Source organism: Notolabrus celidotus, chromosome 10 (assembly GCF_009762535.1).
Source record: "Notolabrus celidotus isolate fNotCel1 chromosome 10, fNotCel1.pri, whole genome shotgun sequence".
Lineage (NCBI taxonomy): Eukaryota > Metazoa > Chordata > Actinopteri > Labriformes > Labridae > Notolabrus > Notolabrus celidotus.
In genome coordinates, this window is record NC_048281.1 from 25,668,414 (window position 1) to 25,691,091 (window position 22,678).

A 22,678-nucleotide genomic window follows, 5' to 3' on the forward strand; every position below is an offset into this window, starting at 1 on the left:
ATAATAATTAATAATAATAATAATAATAATGATATTATTATTATAATAATAATAATAATAATAATAATAATAATAATGATATTATTATTATTATCATTATAATAATAATAATAATAATAATAATAATAATAATAATAATAATAATAATAATAATAATAATAATAATAAAGAATTTGGAATTTGACTTGAAATTCGAAAAGGAAAATAATAATAATAATAATTAAAAAAAGTGACATCCATACTTCTTCTCTGCTAATGTTAATTTCTATTCAGAGGGACTTGTAGACTGTCATGATATTTTAAGAAGGGGGTCCAAGTCTTACTAAATTTGTTTAAGGAACCTTTTAAAGTATGTTTCATTTTTTCAATGTTAAGAAAATGCATGGTTTCTGTAATCCATCTGGTGAAGCTGGGTGGTGATTGAGCTTTCCAAGAAAGAAGTATAAGATGCTGGGCTATAAAGGAGGTGAACGCTATCATTTTATGAGCATTTCCTCTGGTTCTGCTCAAGGTTTCTTCCTGTTAAAAGGAAGTCTTTCCTTGCTGCTGTAACTTGCTAAATGCTGCAAAGCGCTCTACTCATGTTGAACTCTCTGTTGAATTTGGGTCTTTGTTAATAATTTAACATAGAGTACGGTCTAGACCTGCTCTGTTTGTAAAAGCGTCTTGTCTAGTGATTTTGCGCTACACAAACAAATAGGGATTAATTGATTGATTAGCCTACATGCACATGTGGCTGTTTCCTGTGCTGTTATGAATCAACCCACTGCTATTGAAGCTTTTTTTATTTAACTGTTAAATAACCCTAACCTTGACCTTAGGAGTCATCTGGTAACAAAGAAAGGCAGAAATCTAAAGAAAAACTTGTATTTGAAGGTTGCAAAGTATTTGCAAACGTAATTATTTTTGTTGATATTTTTACAATAATGGGTAAAATATGACATTTTAGATAACTTAAAAAAAAAACATTCTGGAAGACATCCTGCAGTGTGTCCTGCAACCCCCCAGGGGGTCCCGAACCATACTTTGGGAACCCCTGTTCTAGGTTATGGCTGTCAGACATAACAAAGACGCCAAATTGCTGCAGTGTGCATTGGAGTCATATACATTGCTGTGTGTCTGACAACGTGTTTGGTATGCAGCATTTTATAATGCAGTTAATATTGTGCTCCTCTATCGTTAATGTACACAATGTTGCAAATAATAACTTATCCCGTTTTCACCTGCTTGCCCGTGCATTCCAGATGACATTAACAGAGTTTAAACAAAACACTTCAAGTGATAAAACAAGGGATTATTGATCTAAAACAAGAGGCTGCATGATTTTCATACCTTAGAAAATAGATGGAAGCAAGCAGCTGCTTGGAAGGCGGCAAATAAATCTCTGGAAAATGGTTGGTTTAGTGAATGCAATTTGGAGTTAATGGGCTAAAACATGCAAAACCTCTAGTATCATCCTTTAATATTTTCCAGTGAATTCATCTAAGTCTGCTATTAATTCCTCATTACTGCCATGCGCTGTGAAATGACTTTGAGTACGGCTGTGTTTCTTACTTGATGTCGCTCTCCTGGACCCTCTCCTCATCCAAGTCCTCTATGAACTTCTCTCCCTTCATCCAGTAGATGAGCGGGCTGACGTCACCACTGTAGCCGAAAAACGCCCGGCAAGTCAGGTTCAAAGCGCTTCCTGCGAAGACAGACAGGAGACGACAAGCTGTCATGCTTGATTGTCGCATAGGCTTGTTAAAGGAATGCGTTTCATGTGCACTTCCTGAAACATATCCGAGCGTATCATATCCAAGCCTTTAAAGTGAGTGACATCAACAGGAACACTTCATATCATTTTAGTGGTGACATGTGCACTCAGAATTTTTTTTAAATATTTACGCACACAAACACACACATCCCAGAGAAACTTGTGTCAAAAGTAGTTGCGTGAGAGAGAACGTGAGTTAGACACTTTAGAAAACCTCTGGGGATGTATGGCTGTCATAAAAACAAACTTTCGCACAGATTGAAGGAAAAAAGTCTCAGGAAAAACAGTTCGATCTGCTCATGCCAATAGCACACACAAAAACACATATAAACACACATAGTACACAGGACCTCAAAGCATGTAAACAGTAATGAACACATGAGGGCACTCAAGAGCTTTCCAAAGGGCCCCTGGAGACAGTGTCCAGGAGAGCAAAGAAGGCTCAAGGAAGTGAGAGGAGGATGACAATCACGTTATTTTATTTAGAGCTGCTGCTGCTGGGTGTGAAAGAAGGTCAGGAGTCAACAACTGCAGTTTGCTAACAGTTGATAAGTGGAAGGAAAAGAAGAAGTAATTGTCCGTGAGGAGTAAAAAAAGGGTTTTTGTTCTGTGAATTACAAGATTTGGTTCAGCGAGGAGGGCAGGTGCTCAGGAGGAAGAAAAAAGGGGATGGATCATGAACTAGTGAAAGAAAGCAGACCCTTACATAATGCTGGTGTCATTGTGCTGGTGGAGATAAGTTTGACAATAAGAACCAAGTTAAAAGTTTTCACATAAGATTTTTTTTGGTGCCAAACGACACACAAAGAAACAGTATTAAATAGAAAGCAACAAAACACAGAACTGAAATTGTCAAGAAACTTAAATTTGATAAAAGGTGGAGTAAAGAATTTTACAATTCTTTATACCCGGCTTTCTTACTGATCTTCCGGCTGTGTAAGATGTTTGATTCTGATTGGACACAACCCCTTGACAACGCCTTGAGAATGGTTATTAACTTTCACTAACATGACCTTGAGGTAAACTGATCACATGTAATGTCAAATCAATTCGCGGAAAAGAGTTCTGGCAGTTCTCTAAACAACATGGATACTTTCATATTGGATCCTGTCCGGCAATACTAGCAGGTGAGTGCAACTTGAGGTTACCGATCACAGATAAGAATCCATTGCCATGGAACTACCATGGAATAACTGGGACTATTTTTTTAAAAACTGTATACATAAATACTTTTAGAATAAAATTATCTTTTAATCAAAGTTATTTGTCAATGTGTATTATATTTTAAGTTAGTAGCCGTGTATTTCCCATAACTACCTACCAACCATACATTATCCCTTACATGATAAGCAACATGAAACAGCTCTGCAGCATATGATAGTTGATATATACTTAATGTGACATGTGACACTGGTGGAATCTGATTATAGTTGGCCCCTTTATACAGCTCATGTAAGAGCCACAGTGTCTATGAACTGAGCATGTATGAGAGGTAAAGTAGAGCATCCTTGGTATCATCTGTGCACATGTTTATTTTGCATCTCTCTGAAGTGGCATTCATAAGACGCCCGGGGTGCAGCAGTCACACGCCTCTGCCTCTCCCTGAACTACGCAGCTACATGTAAACAATGTGCACACACATGAGGGAGGCTCATCATGCAGAGTACATTGTAAACCGTATGGTGGAGGACGCTACTCTCAGGAGAGAGGCAACGCTGCTGCGTCTGGCTCCGAGGCATGTGATGAGAGGAGCATTGGGGGAAAAGGCATGAAGAGGATGAGGGTGGAGGAGGTGCAGTTTTTCCCCCCTGTCACAGCAGGGTTTGTGGGTAAGGAGTGCAAGGTAAACTGTACTGGTATGTAGCATGCTCTCATTAATGATGCTCAGCATGTAACAGCACCATGGACAGCTCCCAGTGGTCTAGTGTGAGGAACCCATGATAATATTGCACTTAACTACTGCCTTAAAAAATAACTGTCTGAGCTTAATCCTCTGAGATACATGATGATATACTGAAGTACATCATCTTTTGCTAGGGTTTCTGTTCTGTGTGATGGTTTTTGAAGCTTTCTTATTCTGAGATGCCCTTGCTGGGAAGAAGCAGCATTTTCAAGGTCTGTGAAGGACACCAAAGCACCAAAACTGCAGCTCCTCAAGAGCCCACTTAAGGGTTACTTCAACAGTGAATCAATCTACATTGAGCTCCATATTAAAAGTGCTCACTATTATACCTGAATTAAACATGATTACAGCCTGGTTTAAAAGATGGTTTCAGTCTCTACAGCCACTTTGAGTCTTCAGGATAAGGGTTCATTCTTATTATTATAGTTATTATATATAGGGACAAGGTCACTTTGAGTGACAGGTGGACATTACTAGTTGTCTCCCCAGCTTAACCTCTTGATCATGTTCGTTTTAAGTTGGCTTTTAAGTTGTTTTTTTCTGAACAAACATTTTAAAGAGTTTGCACTCAAGTCTTTTTGTGAGTAAACAAAAAAGTTTTTTTTAATGCTAGCACCATAAGCAGGATTCTGGTTTCTCGCTCATTCAGTGTCTATTGTGGGAATTCACTAAGAATGGAATGTGGCTGCTAATTGCACCAGGACTTGCACTTAACTTATCCCTGTTATCTGCTTGTCTTACTGTCTAATCCACAAAGGAAACTGCGCTAATGAAATTCAAGCGCAAAAAATGCCCGTAAAGTTTTGCACCTTATCGTAACTTACCCCCAATTTATACAGGATGCGCCATGATGCGTTATGGCTGCACCGGGGGTGTGAGGCCTTTTAAATAATGCCCACACCCTCTGCACAGTGATTTCCAGCTTCTTCACTCTGGACGACGGTTTGTAGTCCCACAGTTTTCATCTTAAAATTCTGTTGTAGTCAACCTGGATCAATGATCTGTGGCTGTTTGTAGCTTACATACATGATCAATGAGTATTTCTGAACTATATGATCTTTAAATGGTCGGGAGTCCGTATATGATGTGTTATTTTGATATTGAGCGGATGTTGCATGCGATCCTGCTTGACTTCCTGTCCAGGTCGGTCTTTTCTGTGCATATTGACGCGTGCTCGGTGTGGGCTCGATCGAAAATAGACTCAAAGTGTATCTCGCCGTGTGTGAACACGAGCACTGACTAGAATGGGAACATATTGAACGTACGCAATGTGCGGCATAGCTTTAAAGCAACGTGGCACATCCTGTATAAATTGGGGGTTAGATGAGCTGCAATAACTCAACTGAATGCTGCACAGAGCTGCACTTTGTGCTCTCATCCTGACAACGCTACATTTATATCCATGTAAATGATGGGCTGAATGGAGAAGGGAAGTCTTACCATTTTATGGTTTAGTCATGAAAGATGTGACACAAATATCACAGTTTATATCCAGCTTATTTTCTGTAGCGAGCAAGTAAAAAGCAGCTTGTGGATCATTTATCCCTTTGCACATGCTCTGTGAATCACACGTCTTTTGGCTCATTTGCAAAGGGTTAAGTGGGTACAAAAGCTACATATCTTCTTGTGAATCAGGCCTTGAGTTACAGAATTTAGCCTCTTTAGCTTAACAAGGAAACAACTCTGGTCAGCTACCACCACAAATGGAATCTCATTTAGTTGGAAACATGATGGTTCACCGGCTCTTTCACAAGCTAATAACTCAGCCATGGCTTCTGACTGTTAAGTTTTGATAACTTTCCATTTTTCAACTCTTCTTAAGCTCCTTCCTCTCTCCCAAATATAGTCACTTGTGGTTCCAACAAACCAACCTGGCTGCTGCCATAATCTCAAGGCTTCAAAAATACAATCACAAAAACCAGCGAATGACATCACAGTGGCTTGGTCCATTATTTATGTAGTCTATAGCTGTGAGGAGTGGCACACGTGTTGGGGGCAGAAAAAGCGGCAAGGTTATTTTCGACAGCCTGTTTGTGTTTGAACTAAGGGCACATATCCTCCGTGCTCCTCCTGCTCAGAAACACGAGGCAGCTTCAAAAGAACTCAGTAGGTCACCCTTGGCACAGGGAAAGTTTTAAGGCGAGCTGGGAAAGAGGACGAGAGGACACCCAGGAATGAACTGATAGTGCTGTCTGTGAGGAGCACAGGCTGACATTTCCAAAGTTCAACAGCCACTCTCCGCTTGGTATTTGTGCACAGCCGGTCTCTACAAAGGCTACATGCTGTACCTACAAAATAGGAACCTCTTGCGTGTGATGTAAAAATGCACGCACGCCCACACGGTGCAGTAGTGCTTTACTGTATGGTCACACTTTCATCACTATGAGCAACCATACTGTGCAAATTGCGTATCTTGCAACTGTATCCCTGTCTTTGTGTTGGACAGATGCAGCATTTCCCTTCTCCTCTGTTCATAAATCCCCCCCGTGCTGTTAGTTTATCCCACAGATCAATTGCAAACTAGGAATGTCATGCTGCCGGCAGCCGCTGCCTGGAGAGGAAGTCTCCACTGAGCTCCCTGGGAATCACAGGAAACTGCTGAAGGCTTCCTGCTGTTTCATTTTAATCCAAGTGCAACACTGCCCAAAACACCCTCACAGCAACTTAGAGTGCTTCTCCACCAGTGGGGGGTGCTACACCTGCAAAACCATCACCATCATAACATTCATTTAGTTTGTCTAAATCTAGGAAGTATGTTGCAAGTCGGTGGACATTTATCCTGTCAGAGTAACTCCTCTAAACTTTTTTCTACTTCAGATGAGCTCATGCTAAAAGTCTCTCCTTGCTCTGCCTCATCAATTTTTAACTTGAGTTGATGTAATGCATAAAAAAAAGCTTTTCTAGGCTGAAGAGTTTCATGTTTGACTTTTTATTTGGCATAATGACACCACAAGGTGCATTAGTAGCTGTTGGAGCTTTTTCCAAATGCCCAAATTTTGTCTTTGTCTCAGCACACCTTAAGGACGTCATGTTTGTCTTAACAAGAATGAATGAAGAACGAAGGAAGTATACTTCAGTCTCACTTAATTTTTCAATCTCAGCAAGATGGCCTTGGAAGAGTGAAATAATGCGAGCTTCAAAGCTGATTCCAACTGACCTTGTGTTGAGGCTTCTTTGCCAACTGCTGTCTCCAGCATCCAAATCTTATTATTATCATCATTATTTGTGAGACGGCATAAAGAAGTGACAGCTAAGACAAAAAGAGCTGGACAATGGACAGTGCAGATCACTTTGTGACATAAAAAATGTAACATAATAATAATGATATACATGATAAAAGATACAAGTCATTAATCACACATGTAGAGAAGACAGTGTCTGAATTTGGGCTCCCAGAGGGAAAAAGTTTTAACCAGCAACTGCTGCAATGAGGACGGCAGCCTCTTTATGGGGTGTGCACAATACAATCCAACCAGCCCAAACTCTCTCTAGGATCAGGGTAAGGAGTGTGTCCAGACTTTTTAGACTTGGGTAGCTAAAAGAGGGTGTAACTTTTGCAGGGGTGAAATTAAGTACTGCAAATATCAGGAATGGGTGGCTTTTATTTACCCTACCTATCTCCACAAATCATATCTACTCCAACTACAAATATTAATATTACCAAAGTATGTCATGTTCCTGTATATTCTCTTTACTCTAAAAAGTAACACAACTGAGTGAGCATGTCAGTGTAAATTTTTAAGGACTTTAAAAGATGTTCTTCACAAATCCCAGATTAAATGTGCCAAATTGAAATGTAATGAAAGCTGCAGCCTGTTGGAACACAGCCAAAGTAGTTAATTTTAACATAAGTCCCACAGTGGCATGGCCACCCCTGGCCACTGTCTGGTCCTGCCCCTAATCAATGAATATGATGCAGCAAATTGTTTTTAGATTGCAAAAGATTGGTTTTTAAAGTGTGTCTCATGCACATAAGTTCACGGTGTATTACAAAATCATTGCAGACAACAAAAAAACATGAATCATAATGATAAATTCACAAGTTAAAAACTAAATAGTGATCATAATAATTATTGGAATTTTATATTACACAAAACTGGTATGTCATTAATAAAATGTAATGTTCTTTATACCATCTTTTTTTTTTTTTTTACATACAACACAATTTAATATGATGGTATGAAAAGGTTTAATAATTTGATTTCTACACCAATAAGGAGTGAATGAGGCATATAAGGGGCCAATGAGAACCTGATGAAGAAGATGATGTTCTTTCTCCCTTTTCCTCCATGTCTCTGGGTGAGGAAATGCGCACCCATTAAACCCTAACCCTCTTAATCATTACCATCAAATTACTAATTCAACCAGCCATGGGGGAAAAAAAAGATATTCCTCCAACAACAAAAATATATTTTTAAAGCAGTAGTATTTTACTGTTTCTTCTATCTGTGGTCTAAGGCAGAAAACTTTTTGCGGCTGTTTCATGTTTTCAGACGTGAAGATAACTTGGCTGCAGAGCAGTCTGTTACACCATGTCCAGCTTTATTAATAGCTCCATGGTCACATCATGTCCTCTTCCTATGTTACATGTACCCTCAACTTGCGCCAGAGTCCTCTCTATGTTTCCAGAACATTCCATTACACTGTTTAAATATCCCTCAAGTTATCTGGAATGACACTGATTCCCACTTGGTGCTGCGTGTTCGAACATGTTTGCACGTCTGTTGTAAAAAGATGCACAAATATTAGCCAGGGATAGAAAGAGAGCGGGAAGACGGTTTGAAACAAGGCTGGCATGACTCTATCATTAGCCTCTGAGCCAGCAAACTACTCTGATGTCAAGCCGGCTGAAGTTTGAGCAGATGGCAGGAAGACGATTAACAAGGACTGGAACAATGAGGTGAATAATTTGCACACTATCGAGTTACAGAGGAGGAGGAGCAGCTTTTTAAATCCCTCTGTTCTCTCCTGCTGTCAGACCCCACAGCACCGTCATTATTAGTATCATCTATTATTATTCCACGAGCAGTTTGTAACCCTTGGTAACTCGTGAGAATCCTGTCTGTGTTGACTTTAACTGATCAGGAGGATGAGTTATTACAGAGACATTATCATTTTAAACAGGTGTAGTGGAAGACCTCAGACCAGGCAGACGCTCTTAACGATGTGTGCATATGTGGAGATTTTTTAAAAAGTCCCACCATCACAACCTTGGGCGCTGTAACACGCATCTAAAACATGGGTAATTAAAAAGCTCCCTGTCTATTTTTAAAGAGGAGTACAGTAAGATTCAGGTAAAAATGTTTCACAGATGGCAAAGAGAAACCAAAGAAAGGTAAATTATGACCTCAAGCTTTGGGGAGGCTTTTAAGAGAACAACATGAAAAACAAGAAGAAATTCAGCGCTCTGTGATGTTCAGGCATAAAACAGAAGACTGGCATTAAAGAGAGTCTGTTTCCCAAGCTGGGTTTCAGTTTTTATTATAAAACTGTAACTTCAATATGGATTCATTTGACTGTTCCCCAAAATACAGTTAAACCTGCTAGCTACTTGAGTCTTATTCCTTAAATTTCATTTCCTGGTTTTGATGTCTCCTTTAGTCAGTTAGTTATGAACAAAAAAACACACTCAGATTTGCATGATCCGCCTCCATGATGAGCTTCTCCTCATTCTTGTTATTGTCATCGGCCTCTGAAAATCTCTAACCTGTTAACTGCAGGCCTGGCTCCACTCATTGTGACAGTTTGTTATTGTAGTTAAGTGAGATACGATCCGGCATTGAAACAGAGGGTTTTATTCTGGAAATCAATTGGATGTTTTAATATTGTTTTGGTGCCTGACTTCCTGTCCCTGTGCGAATTGATGCACCGTGCTCCAGTATCCGGCAAAAATAGAAGTCTTGCGTATCTGCTTTGGAGGTCTCTGGATTGCCGGAGCTGAGAAGGAGCAGAAACGCAACGGAGTGGAGCCAGTGGGAGCACACACATTGACTAGAATTGAAACCTATCAATTCTAGAGGTTGTTCAGATAATTTTAAAAAGACCTGGGGTCCTTTTCTGTCATTTGTGAGGACTAATGTAATATATGTTTGATAGGCCAAGTTGTAAAAATTCATTTCAAGATTTTGCTTGTACGGAATGATTTTTATTTTATTTATTTTATTTATTTTATTTATTTTATTTATTTTATTTATTTTATTTATTTTATTTATTTATGATTATTACTATTTTATTTTATGTATCATATCTTCTTTCTAATTCATGAGTCCTTCCTGCTTTCTTATTTTTAAGATAACATTTCAAAACACATTGGATTGGACTCTAGTGGTTGTCATTGTATGATGTGTTCTTGTTTGTCTGTAAAATATAAAACTGCGTAACATGCACTTTTTGATTGATGTATACAGCAGAAAAACCTAATAAAAATATATTATAGAAAAAAAAGGAAGAATTGAAACCTATCATCTTTGTTGCCGTGGTGGAGGGGGGATGGAGCGAACATGGATCTGACTCAGAGGTTATGTTACCAACCCTAACTCTGACGAGGCAGATGGCGGTCTAACATGAGTCTGGTCCTGCTAGAGGTTTCTGCCTGTTAAAAGGAAGTTTTTCCCTTGCCGCTGTGACTTTCTAAATGCTGCAAAGTGCACTCATGGTGGATTAAGTTGAGATCAGACTGAGTCCTCTCTGTAAGATGGGACTGGATCTTATCCTGTCTTTATGTTGAGTTTTAGTTTTTTAACAGAGTATGGTCTAAACCTGCTGTTTGTAAAGCGTCTTGAGATAACGTTTGCTGTGATTTGGCAATCATTGAGTAGTAAAGTCCTTGTTATGGTTTTTTATCCAGTTGCATAAATGTTATAATGATGGTGCAATGATCCAAAACATGACCTCATGTTTTGTATCATGATAATTAAATATTTTGTTCATAAAATGTTTTTTTGGCAGCCATTAGAAAAAAGAAAAGAAAAATCAGCTCAACAAATATTGACACATCCTGCCTTTAACAACCAACTGTTGGTAAAACAAGCTGATAAACCAGATTTCACAGGCTACATTGGTTTCCATGATCAGCCCCTCGCTGCCCCTCTCTCTCTGTGGACTTCCAGTGTTTTTGTAACAACTCAAAAACTCCAGTCCATCACTGTGTCATTTTTTGAACTTCACAAATAAAATGTGCCATTACAAGACTTGGCAAGCTGTGGTGTGAAAAATATCCCCCGCTGACTGAATGTGTGCGCTAAGCAGCACAAGAGCATGATTAAGTGTTTTCATGAGTGTGTGTTTCTTTCTCTATGTGCACGCCTTTGTGTGTGGATTCTGCCTTCACGCATGCGTGGGTGTGGAACAAATCCATGTAATCTGAGTGATTGACATCCTCCCCCCTGGCTGAGAGTTGGTCACAGCGCCTGATGGAAATGAGATTTAAGATCCACCCTTTCTTTTAATTCCACACAGACTGATCACGACTCGGGTCCTACGCAAGAAGCAGGAGAGTTTTGTTGAGATCAGTTCAGTTTGAAAAGAAAATTTACATCTAAAGTGAGAAATTACTGCATGACTGTGCTTCTTTTATGCTGTTAAACAAGCATATGTACTCAGAATAAAGATAAAAACAAAAAATCACATCATGCCTTTCATCAAAGAAGCCCCATGATCAGTATATTTTAACAGCGGCCATTTTGCTCTGATGTCACACGCTGTCACACTGTCACACTACAAAGTTGTAAGTAGGGCACCCAACATTTGGTATCATTTTACCAGTGTTTCATAAATTACCAACTTAAAAGACATTAACGTATACAACAATCCGAAGATACTAACAATATATTTGATGGCCCATTTGCTTTCTTTACACAACAATTGATGCTACACCGTCAGCTAAAATTCAAGTTAAAATATAAAAGAAAAAACATGCCTTCCACAAAAGAAGCACACCATTTAACGTATTTACAGGGCGGCCATCTTCCCCTGATGTCACTCCCAGGTTGAAAGCTAAAATACTACCGTATTCTAATAAAATTCGTTATTATTTCACCACTTCTACATGAATGTACCAGGTGAAACTGAAAAGAGAGTGAAATTAATGTGCTAAAAGACTATTACGTTTCCTTTGAAACTTAAAGTACAACTTTACAAGGTGCTTCACATTCATCATTTTAGTGTGGTCCAACCATAATTAATTAATTATGACAATTTTTCTCATAAATGTACAACTCAATTCTTGTAAATTTACAATTTACCATAACAGTAATGTTAGCTAGGACAGTAACATTAATGTTAGCTAGGACAGTAACCGTAACAGTAATGTTAGCTAGGACAGTAACAATAATGTTAGCTAGGACAGTAACCGTAATAGTAATGTTAGCTAGGACAGTAACAATAATGTTGGCTAGGACAGTAACATTAATGTTAGCGAGGACAGTAACAGTAATGTTAGCTAGGACAGTAACAGTAATGTTAGCTAGGACAGTAACATTAATGTTAGCGAGGACAGTAACATTAATGTTAGCTAGGACAGTAACCGTAATGTTAGCTAGGACAGTAACCGTAATGTTAGCTAGGACAGTAACCATTACAGTAATGTTAACTAGGACAGTAACCATTACAGTAATGTTAGCTAGGACAGTAGCCGTTGGAGTAATGTTAGCTAGGACAGTAACTTTAATGTTAGCTATGACAGTAACCGTAACAGTAATGTTAGCTAGGTCAGTAACAGTAATGTAAGTGAGTACTTTAATCTTAAAATCTCTTTATTTTCTACAAGGTGGTCCTACTCCCTAGTTGAACATTAGCCTTTAGTTTTGTCCTAGCTCACAGTAATGTTAGCTAGTAGCTTGCTTGTTGCGAACATATGCTGTTTGTTGACTTCTGCTAAGATGTATTCTGATTGGTTGTTTTAACTAGCTTTCAGCCACCTCCTAACCAAGAGCAATGTTATCTAATAAGTGGCTAGGTGTTTTTGTTACCTGTTGTCTAAATATTGCTGCTGCATCGTCAGATACGTTGTTTTAGTTTATAATCCAACCACATTTCCTTCCAGGTTTATACTTTTTTGCCTTTACAGTAGCTAATCAGGCTGTGAACTGAACAGTTATATTAGCCTTTAACCACTCAGTTATGTTATCTTGACTTGATGCTAACATAAGCATAGGTCTGACTGTTAGTAATAGGCTATCTAACCAGCTGTTTTATGTTAATGTAACTGGGTATTCTCTCAGATGACTCAGATTGACTGATCATTTGGAGGTTAGGGAGCAGTAAACTGTTGAAAATGGAAAGAAATTCAAAATTGAAACAGAAACCAAAAAAAAAGAGCAGTAAGACACTGTATTAGCACTCCAGCTTTAAATCCTGATCGGAGAAAAATACATTTTTGACATACAGTAACCCAAAACACAAAAAAATCTTTGCTTGCACCGATGAATGAATGAATAATTATACAAAAGAAGGAATAAATAAATAGTTGAGTGAGTCTAAATGAGAGATAAGGAAGGGTTATCTTTTTTAGGGACACGATAAGATGACGTGTTCAAAACAGGGCTATGAATTTGATTTGCATCCACCCTCGCTGCATTGTTTAGCTGATTTCACAGTATTTGGGATAATTTGCCTTCACAGAGCTGGCACTCACAGTCAGTCAGAGGAATATTTTCCAAGCCAGAGGAGAGGAAAACAAACCTCGTGCAGAAAAAACACTGCAGATGCTGTCCAAACTCGGCACAGATGCACCGAGCACACAGCGAGATTGACAGATACGCAGACAGAAGGGCAGATGAATGAACAGACAGGCAGAAAAGAAAGAGAAAACAATAAAACAGTGCGCATACAAACATGATTATAAACGAGCAGACGCACACACATGCCCGTCAATGTCATTTCTGTCTCATCTTTCTCTCCTTGAATCCTCTGAATAGGCCCTGCTTGTCTTTCACATGCAGCCGCTCGGAGCAGAGTTAGTTTGAGCCTTTTCTTTCTGTGTGACAGCCACCAACATGTTTTATTTGTAGAATAAGCAACAATCCAGAGCGCTTTTTGAATAAGTTATAGTCAGTGTGTTTGATGTTTAGAAGCACACACTGGTCTTCGGCACAAGCCTATGTTCTATCAGTGCTCTATTATGAAGATAGGGCGAAGGCTGGCACAGGAAGAGATACAACATGTTTGTGTTTTCCTCACCCTGAAGTGCACTTTGCTCATTTGTTTGATTTTTATGCACTCTGCAGGTGGGAGGAGAGGCAACACAGAAAGCTTAAAATTTCATGTTAACCGAACACATCGAGATGTTGGAAAAATGGCCCATCTGAAAGATCTTTTCAGAAACTGATTTTGAGACGTTTTAATGCATACAGTATTTTCCCTCTAATTAAATTTGTAGCTAAAATGATAATCTCAGCTCCCAAAATGCAAAAGTTCCTGCACCAAATCACAGAGTCATGTACTTTCATGAAAGCATGAACCACAAAACACAAAGTTGCAGGAGACGTTGGGGTCTGAGGGGACCTTGAAATAAAAAAAAAGTACAACAACAAAAAAACAGAAGTTTACAGAACTGATAGTGAAAGAATTAGAATTACAAATTCAGTCTCTTGTTAACATAGCATCACATAATCAGGTCTGCTTGTTCCCACCAGCCTTCTCTCTGCGGACTCATCCAAAAACATGAGGTTACCAGGGGGAACAGCTGCGTGCATCATCTCCCTCGTTTCCATGCAGTCTTGCAAAGTCACTGTTTAATTTAAAGAGCAGTTCTAACTGCAGAAGTATGTCAAGCGGTAGAGTTAAGAAGCTGTTCAGCATGGTGACACAATGATGGAGCTCAGATCACATTTGAGCTCTAAATAGATTTTCCACAAGAAAGCGTTCACTTAAGTGCAACATTTTTTTTTCTGTTGAACTTTGCCTGAATGGGCACAATATCTCAAACTATCAGTGCAGCAGACGAAAGTTCAAACAACTAAGGTCAAACTCTTAATGTACTGTTTGCATTTTGCAGAGATGCATCCATAAAAGACATCAGTTATTCAGCTCATTTAATAACAAATACTGAAAATGCACAATATAGATCGCTCTGTCAAATTGTTGGCCAATAATTGGAATATTTTACTTTTATTTATTATTCTACAACCCAATTTTATTTGTTAAAAAATGCTTCATTAGCTTATTAAAAGAAGCATACCTAACCCACTAGGTGGCAATATGCAATCTGTCATTACAAGCAGAGAAGAACAAGCACTGCTGCAGCAAAAGCCTAAATGGTGTCACCAGTGATAATATTTTTCACGGTTTTATAGAATGTTAACCGGATTGCAAATTGCATAAGGTGCAGTGGAGAAAAAACAATCTTAAGTTTTAACTCAACTAATCTTTTAAGTCACCTGAAAAGCAACAAAGACACATTGAAGGAATAATAGGCAGCGGTAGCCATAGCTAGCATCAGCACAAGAAAACTGATGAGTGCTGATTTTACCAGAGACAACCCATAGGTGAAGCAATTGAAATCAATTGATGACCCACCTTTCTCTGAGGTAGATGACCAAAGATTCCGCTAGCTAATTGCGTATTTGGAACAGTATCCAGAGATGCTGCGACTTTGCCGAAGTGTCTCTACGTGCTTTGACTGATACGACCTCGACAGACATTTCAAGTCTGATCAACAACAACATCAGTGACATACGTTTCTCCACAGACATATGGACTTCTGACATTAGTCCAGTGAATATTTTGAGTTTGACGGGCCAGCGGCTGGATGAAGACTGTAACTTGAAGAAGATACTATTGGATGCACAGGAGTGCTCCGGTTCACTGTACAAAAAAAAGGGTGAAAAAAAGAAAAGGTAAAATTAAGAGTCAGAGCTGCTGTTTGTCTTCTGTGTGTTCACAGATGTGTCTTTAGTTAGAATTGGTGAACATTAAATATTAATGAGCACGCATTTTTGCTCTCTGGATCTCAGCCTTTCTCACCCTCCCAACCCCAGGTTGTTATTGGTTACTGGTATCGGCTTCAAAAAATCTTTATCCTGCATCTCTAACAAAAAAACATAATTATTTTTTCTTCCTTCAAAGGTTAACTCATTTATAAATCAATAATCAATCATTTATTTAGGATAGTGATTTACAAAATGTAATACAACTATAACCAATTGCTTTCTACAAAAAAGACTTCAATGTTGAACTCAAACCTGACCAAACCGAAGTCAACCTTTCAGGTCTTCATTCATAAAAAAAACAATATTCCATCATTTAAATTCAAATTCAAAAAAATATTCAATCGTTGCAATTTTTAACCAAGCTTGACACATAGTCCTGAATGTCAATGTTGGCCTGTTGGTTGGCTGGCAGCTACTTTTGGTCTAGACTTAAAGGTGTTCATTTTCCGAAGAATTTTCATGAAACCAGATCCAGATATTCCTGATACAGGGATAGAACTCTGGTGTTATTATCATCCCCTTTTGCCCTGCATGTTTCGCTGTATGTAGAAAAAACAAAGCTTGCAGCCAAGCATCTGTCCAACTGAGTCGAACTTTAAACCAACTCCAGGGAAATCGGAAAATAAGATGTTAATGAAAATCTGTTTTCAGACAATTCTACGAATTGGAGATATTTGCAGAAGAGTGAGCTGCACTGTTATTGAAAGAGAAGAAGTTGGACTTAAAATGAATGATAACAATTTTCATAACCTGACAGATTTATGACATTTTGTTGGCTTCACAGCAATTTGAGAAAATTTAGAGCTCTGTACAAATATGTTTTCCAATGTGACCTAAAAATGCTCTGGATGATTCTGCATGTGCTGTATTATCTACACACTGTGGTTACTGTGTTATCATTGCACTTCAAAATAAAGGCATGCCTCATTGTGTCGTAAAAACCCGGGGACTGGAATCTCTCTGTCTTCTCAAATATGTAAAATTCAACTTTACAAGGGCTTTTCATCTGCTCTAACATTTTTTGTGTTGCCGTTTGTTTGTGCCCTTCAATTCTGTGTTTACTGAACAATAATGACATTTCCCCACTGGAAGAAACCGTTCAATCTGCTCTTTGTTGTGTGGGACTTCTTTTTCTTGCATCACAAGCACTTTGTGCTACTTGTATAGACTTGAGCTGTTATTTAAGAATAAGAACAGAATAAGCATCTGCTGTAATATTATCTTTCTTTCTCCCACTCCTTCACTCGATGCTACATAATAGCAGACAGCGGCATTCTTGTTGCTTTGGTTCAGGCATGGTTAGGGGAAACCAAATGCTGCAAGAATAAGCAACCAACGTGTTTCAGTAATCCTTTTCCAGGTGAAATCTTACAACAGCTTTCACATCAAACAGTCGTATGCTACAGCCCTTGTTTTGAGATAGAGTGTCGTTTTAGAGCTGGGGTATTTTAAGCATTAATTAACAGAGGCCGAGCAGAAAGTGCTTGTGTGTGCATATGTACTATAAGTGTGTGTCTGTGTGTGCGAGAGAGAGGGAGAGGGAGAGAGAAATCCTGGTGCTGAAGATTTCCTGTGGATATCGCTGCAGGAAAATCTGATACAAGTCCTGTCAGTCATGATTCTTCCCCCACAAGGTGTGAAACAAGCATAAAAAATGGTGCACATGCTACTGTGTAATCCTTTTCCTGCACACAGCGAGGATAAGAGAGCGAGCAAGACGAGCAGTAAATGCATGTATGGCTTTGATGACAAAAATCTGATGTATGTCAGAGCGTCTTTACATTGAGTGCTATACTTGAGACTTGAGTAAATTACTCATGTGTGCATATTTGTGTGTGTGTGTGTGTGTGTGTGTGTAGCTTCATATAGCTGTGGGAGATGCATCCATCTGCGTGGTTAAAAATGGATGTCTCACTAAAGCATGTCGCAGTAAAGAAGAAATCCCTGTGGTTCATGTTGCATATGATAATAGATGAACTGTGTGTATGCTCTGTTATTTACACTCTATATGTAGCCTCAGATTCACCCTACAATCAGTGTGGCACACTTTCACAGCACACAGACACAGACACAGACACACACACACACACACACACACACACACACACACACACACACACACACACACACACACACACACACACACACACACACACACACACACACACACACACACACACACACTCTAGTTTAGGGCACAAGAGTGAGCAGAGTTGGAGGGAGGAGGAAACTGATGAAAAAAAATGGAGCAGGGAGACAAGATGACGGATGACAGCAAGTCAGTATCGACAACATCCCCAAGGGATTTCTGGAAACTCTTGCTGAAAATATCCAATCCCGCTCCTTCGCCTAGATTTGTTCGTCAGGGCAGGAGGGTGAGGTGGAGCAGGAATGGTTGTGGGTTTTAGGGGCATCTCCAGGGAACCATATCCGGGCACGTGTTTTTACAATTACCTGTTTTTTTTAAAAAACGGAATAGGGTGTTGAGCAAGCGGGAATCTGCGACCGTGAAATTGAAGCCAATGCGGAAGTTGTTAAAAACTGAAGTTCCTGGAGTGTCCACTCGAGGCTGGCTCCCGAAGTACCGGAAACCACATACACATAAATTCAAAAAAGCCGATCTTTACATCAGAAATAAACATGTTTACAGCCTGGTACAAAAAATGAGTGTAGTCTAGATAGCTCATTTCTTGATCGGCACACACTGGGTTGAATTTTTCCATAACGCAGCAATTTTTAAGATATTAAGACTACAAGTTTTCCATTATAAGAGGCACAGCTGACTTGATTGACAGGTGGGAACACTGTAGCTGTTGGCTAGGAGGCTCAAAGCCCGCCTCTTTACGTCACACTTGCTCAACAGCAGTTGGGTTGAGTTCAGCATTTCCAATATGGCTCCTGCCGACGATTGTCTTCAAAACAGCGCTTCAGAAACAGATGGGTGACGTAACGGATACTCAGCCATTATTTATACAGTCTATGGTGTTGAGCTCCGGAAAGTCCAAATCTGTCTGTAAACACTGCTTTCCTTGTGCCTCCTGCAGGTTACCATGACAACGCCTACTGTGCCGGGCAGGAGCAGCTCTGCAGGCTCCGTCAGGACGGAAAATACTGCAAAGACAGGTACTGTGCCACATCAGGACCTCTGTGCATTTGTGCCGACCGCAAGCAGCTCTCACAGCCGGTAGTAATTGGAGAGGGGCCAAAACAAAACTCTCTGGCTGCTCACAAGCAAAAAATATCTGTTTCATCAAGGAGTTTAGAAACATTTTTGAACAGGTGGAGCTGAAAATGAGCTCTACTGTTTGTAAAAAAAAAAAAGCGTATACTGTTTAAAATAAGTGTATGCTGCCACCAAGACATCACCTAATGACTTGAGAAAGTCCGCCCCGAAGCCTCAAGTTAGGCTGTCTTATCTTGTTTTATGAGACCCAGGAGTGACTGTATCTGAATTACAGGGTGGATACACTTTATGTCTCTGTCCTGGTTGATAGATTAATAACACTTTTAGACACTGTATGAGTATTTTCTTACATCACAGCAGCTCCATTTGTAACATGAAAACCAGGGAACTTAACCTGAAACTAAAGCACACCCACCTCTATCCTCAGTTTTAATCTAAATTGCACCATAACTCACAAAATTCATCATACTTTATTTGAGTAGATCTACATCTAACAAATGAGACCATAAACTTATTAAGAAACTACATAATGAGGCATTTTTTTCTTATTCCTGTTTCATTTTTTTTTCCTGGTATTTATTTCACTCTCTACTTTCCTTTAAGTTTGATTTGTGCTAACTAATTTCTCCTTGTGTATTTTTTGGCAGAAATGAATATATATTGCTTTTTTGTACAATACCATTAAGGTTAATCCAATGTAATATTATTCTATGACATTACATTAACATGAAGTGTCATGCCAAATTTCAATAAAGTAAAAAAATAATTCGAGTGAGGTCACAAATCAACAGGCTACCTCTGGTGTTGAAAATGTCAACCACACAACACGACAACGTAGTCTCAGTAACGTCACCCATTGGTTTGTGAAGCCGAGTTCTGAAGCCCACACATGGTGGGAATGTCTAATGCAACCTATCATTTAAAAAGGCAGGACTGAGGTGAGCATTTAGAATCCTGGCTTATGGCTACAACGTGCTTGGCTGTTGGTCAAGTCAGTAACGCCTCTATTTGTGTTTTATAATGCAAAGCTTGTAAACGTAATACCTTTGAAACAAACGAGTATGTACGAATAAAGAAATTGGCTTTGAAGACCCAAACTATTTTTTGTACCAGGCTGCAAGCATGTTTACTTTTGCTGTAGAGATGGACACTTTTATATGGGGCTTCATAGGGTCTCTTACAGCCAGCCTCTTGTGGACACATCAGGAACTGCAGTTTTTAGTACATCTTCATATCAGAGCCTGCTACTTGGTTGAAAATGAAACCAATGCAAAAGTGCAAAAAAACTGCAGTTCATCTGGTGTCCACTAGAGGCTGACTCCAAAAGCAGAGGAAACTCTATTAGAGCTCATATTAAAATGCTCAATTTTAGAGCAAAATGAAACACACCTACAGTCTGGTACAGAAACAGTTCTAACTATTAACCACATTTCTTAATCAGTAACATTTGTCAAGGTGGTTTTGGGCTTAAATGGAAGTTGGAAGGATTCATAATACCTCTTCTGGAAATTAAGGGATGACGCCCCTGACACTACATTTGCGTTTTTTACCATCTTGGATATAAATCTGTTGGGATGTACAGTCTTTTTCCCATTGATTCCCCTTGGTTTCATCCATTTAGACATCTTTTGAACCAATCCAGTCAGCCCCCTACTGGCTATTGGAGAAAATACATGTTTAAGTCACCTCTACATTCACTTTTAAAACCAGAGGTTATATCCACGTCTTATACACAGTCTATGGAAAAGACTTTGCTTTTAGTTCATGACACTACAACAAGCTGACGTTTGGCAAAAACAACAAGCTGAACTGATTACTTTTCACTCTGCATTGCAGAGGAGTGCAACTCAGGGTGAGCGATGGGGCGCACAGGGGTGAGAAGTACAGTGGAGGAGCAGAGTGGAGGATTTGGGCAGGATAAGTGGAGGAATGAGTCAGGGCGATGGGAACATGAAAGAGTTGGGGGGCCCACCCGCTCCACCACCTCAGCCTCTCTTCTCTGTTTCTAATATCGTCTCCTCTCCAGAGACAAGCCCTTAATTACCATTACAAGCCTGAGAGCTTTTAACAGAAACCAATCCTGCTTCTTTAACTCTCTGTCGCTGCTTCTCCCCGTTTGTGCTGCGGCTCCTGATGATCCATCAGGGAAATGCCAGCCTTTAATTACCGGCAAAAATTACGGCTTTTGTGAACAGGTAGTGGGTGCCCTCGCTTTCATGTCCCCCTTTCGTCTGCTAATCGTCCTTTTTTGATGACATAATAGGTTCTCTGTCCGAGGCAGCCTTAGACAGAGACTCATTATACCATGAAAGGGAGTGTGGGCGATTACGGGATTATTTGATCGTAAACTCAATAAACACTCCTCTATCTTTGTGGAAATTTCATACTGATTGAGGGATCAATATGGCAACAAGTGGCTTTCTATGTAGACCTCAGATTTGACAGTATCCTAGAATGACCTCAAATCATAGCAACATAAGCTAAATTCCCCTATACACCCCCTCTCAACCATGTTGCGAACCTTTCCCTTTTAACCTCCCTGCACTCTGGCATACTGTAATGCAGACATTTAGATGCCACTGTGTCTTGTTCTTTTACAAAGTGCCTTTGTTGCTCATGTCTTATCATCGCTGCAGGCTCCACAGCCTCTCTTTTACTTTATGCTTCTTTCATTCTTTACGCCAGCGGGTTTGGGGACCACATTTCCCACCGCTGCAGGCTCACGTGAAATTTCCTTTTATGGTCAAAACGAGACCAAAGAGAAAGCAATTTTCCCTCAATGAAACTTGGATTCATCCTCTTAAACACTGCCTTTCAGCGCCTTACATTTCCATTGACCAAGACAAGATTTTGAAAATTAGGTCAATACCTGAAATGATGAAAAAGAAAATATATAATGTAAAAGATAAAGACCAAGGTGACGAGGAGAACAATAGTGTGAACATTGCAGCGACAAACACGCACAGACATGACTATAAGAGAGAGAGAGAGCTGTAATTGGCTCCTGTCCAGAGGGCTGGAGACCAATTAAACGGTGTGATTTGAACACTTGACGAGGAACATCACTTTAACGAACGCCCGAGAGAGAGAGAGAGAGGCCTGGCTGCAGGCGCTGACCCACTGACCAGAATAACAACTGAGGCCAGACTAACTCAATCTAAGCCAGAGCTGGCAAACCAAGATCAGGTCACATCTACCCAGACCAGCCACTATTAACCCACTTATCACAGTGGATTTGATCACAACCTCTTCACACACTTGTGTCATCTTAGATCTATCAACAGGGCCTTCTATCCCCTCACCACACTATGAAGTGATTTGAGGAGCGATGTTTCCTTTGAGGAAAGCAGGTCGGGAGCTGTGAAAGTTATTTCAAGTGGACTAAAATCATGGGAGTAATATATTTTCCAAAGACCAAGTGGTCTTAACAATATTCTAAGAATAAGAGACAGTTTCACTTTCTTAAAAAAAAACAGCAGAGTTGTCAGAAGTGCATCGTGATCAGAAGATATTTGACACAGTGTAGTGGATTTTGGTCTCATTCCCCCAAATCTGATTTAATCTAGTTGAGTCACCCAGACAGTCATCCCTGTCAGTCCCCTTGAACAAAGTCCAAAATGTGTTATTGAGCAAATGTATCAACAGGGCACAATATTTTCCAGAGTTGAAAAGCAGACACAGCATGTTGAGGACATCCTACTTGACTCTCTATTGATTTCCATTTGTTGGACTTTACAGAAGCCAAACCAAAACCAAACAATACAAAACCAAACAATACTGGCTCCAACAATATTCTGCCTCATGCTGCCTTTGTGATGGAGCATCTCAGGACATAATCTTGACCTAATTAAGTAATTTGGATAGAAGACTGTGTTTTCAGAGTCAAGAAAAACAAGCTTTAGACT

General features: G+C 39.5%; 1 protein-coding gene across 2 annotated transcripts in view; it reads right to left on the reverse strand.

The window, feature by feature from the left end:
* Positions 1-22,678, reverse strand: part of il1rapl1a (interleukin 1 receptor accessory protein-like 1a) — a 479,938-nt gene that overhangs the window by 21,734 nt on the left and 435,526 nt on the right. For both annotated transcript variants that reach the window (XM_034693769.1, XM_034693768.1), the window contains one exon: positions 1,555-1,687. In XM_034693769.1, the coding sequence (XP_034549660.1) occupies positions 1,555-1,687 (133 nt within the window). The remainder of the gene's footprint in view (positions 1-1,554; positions 1,688-22,678) is intronic.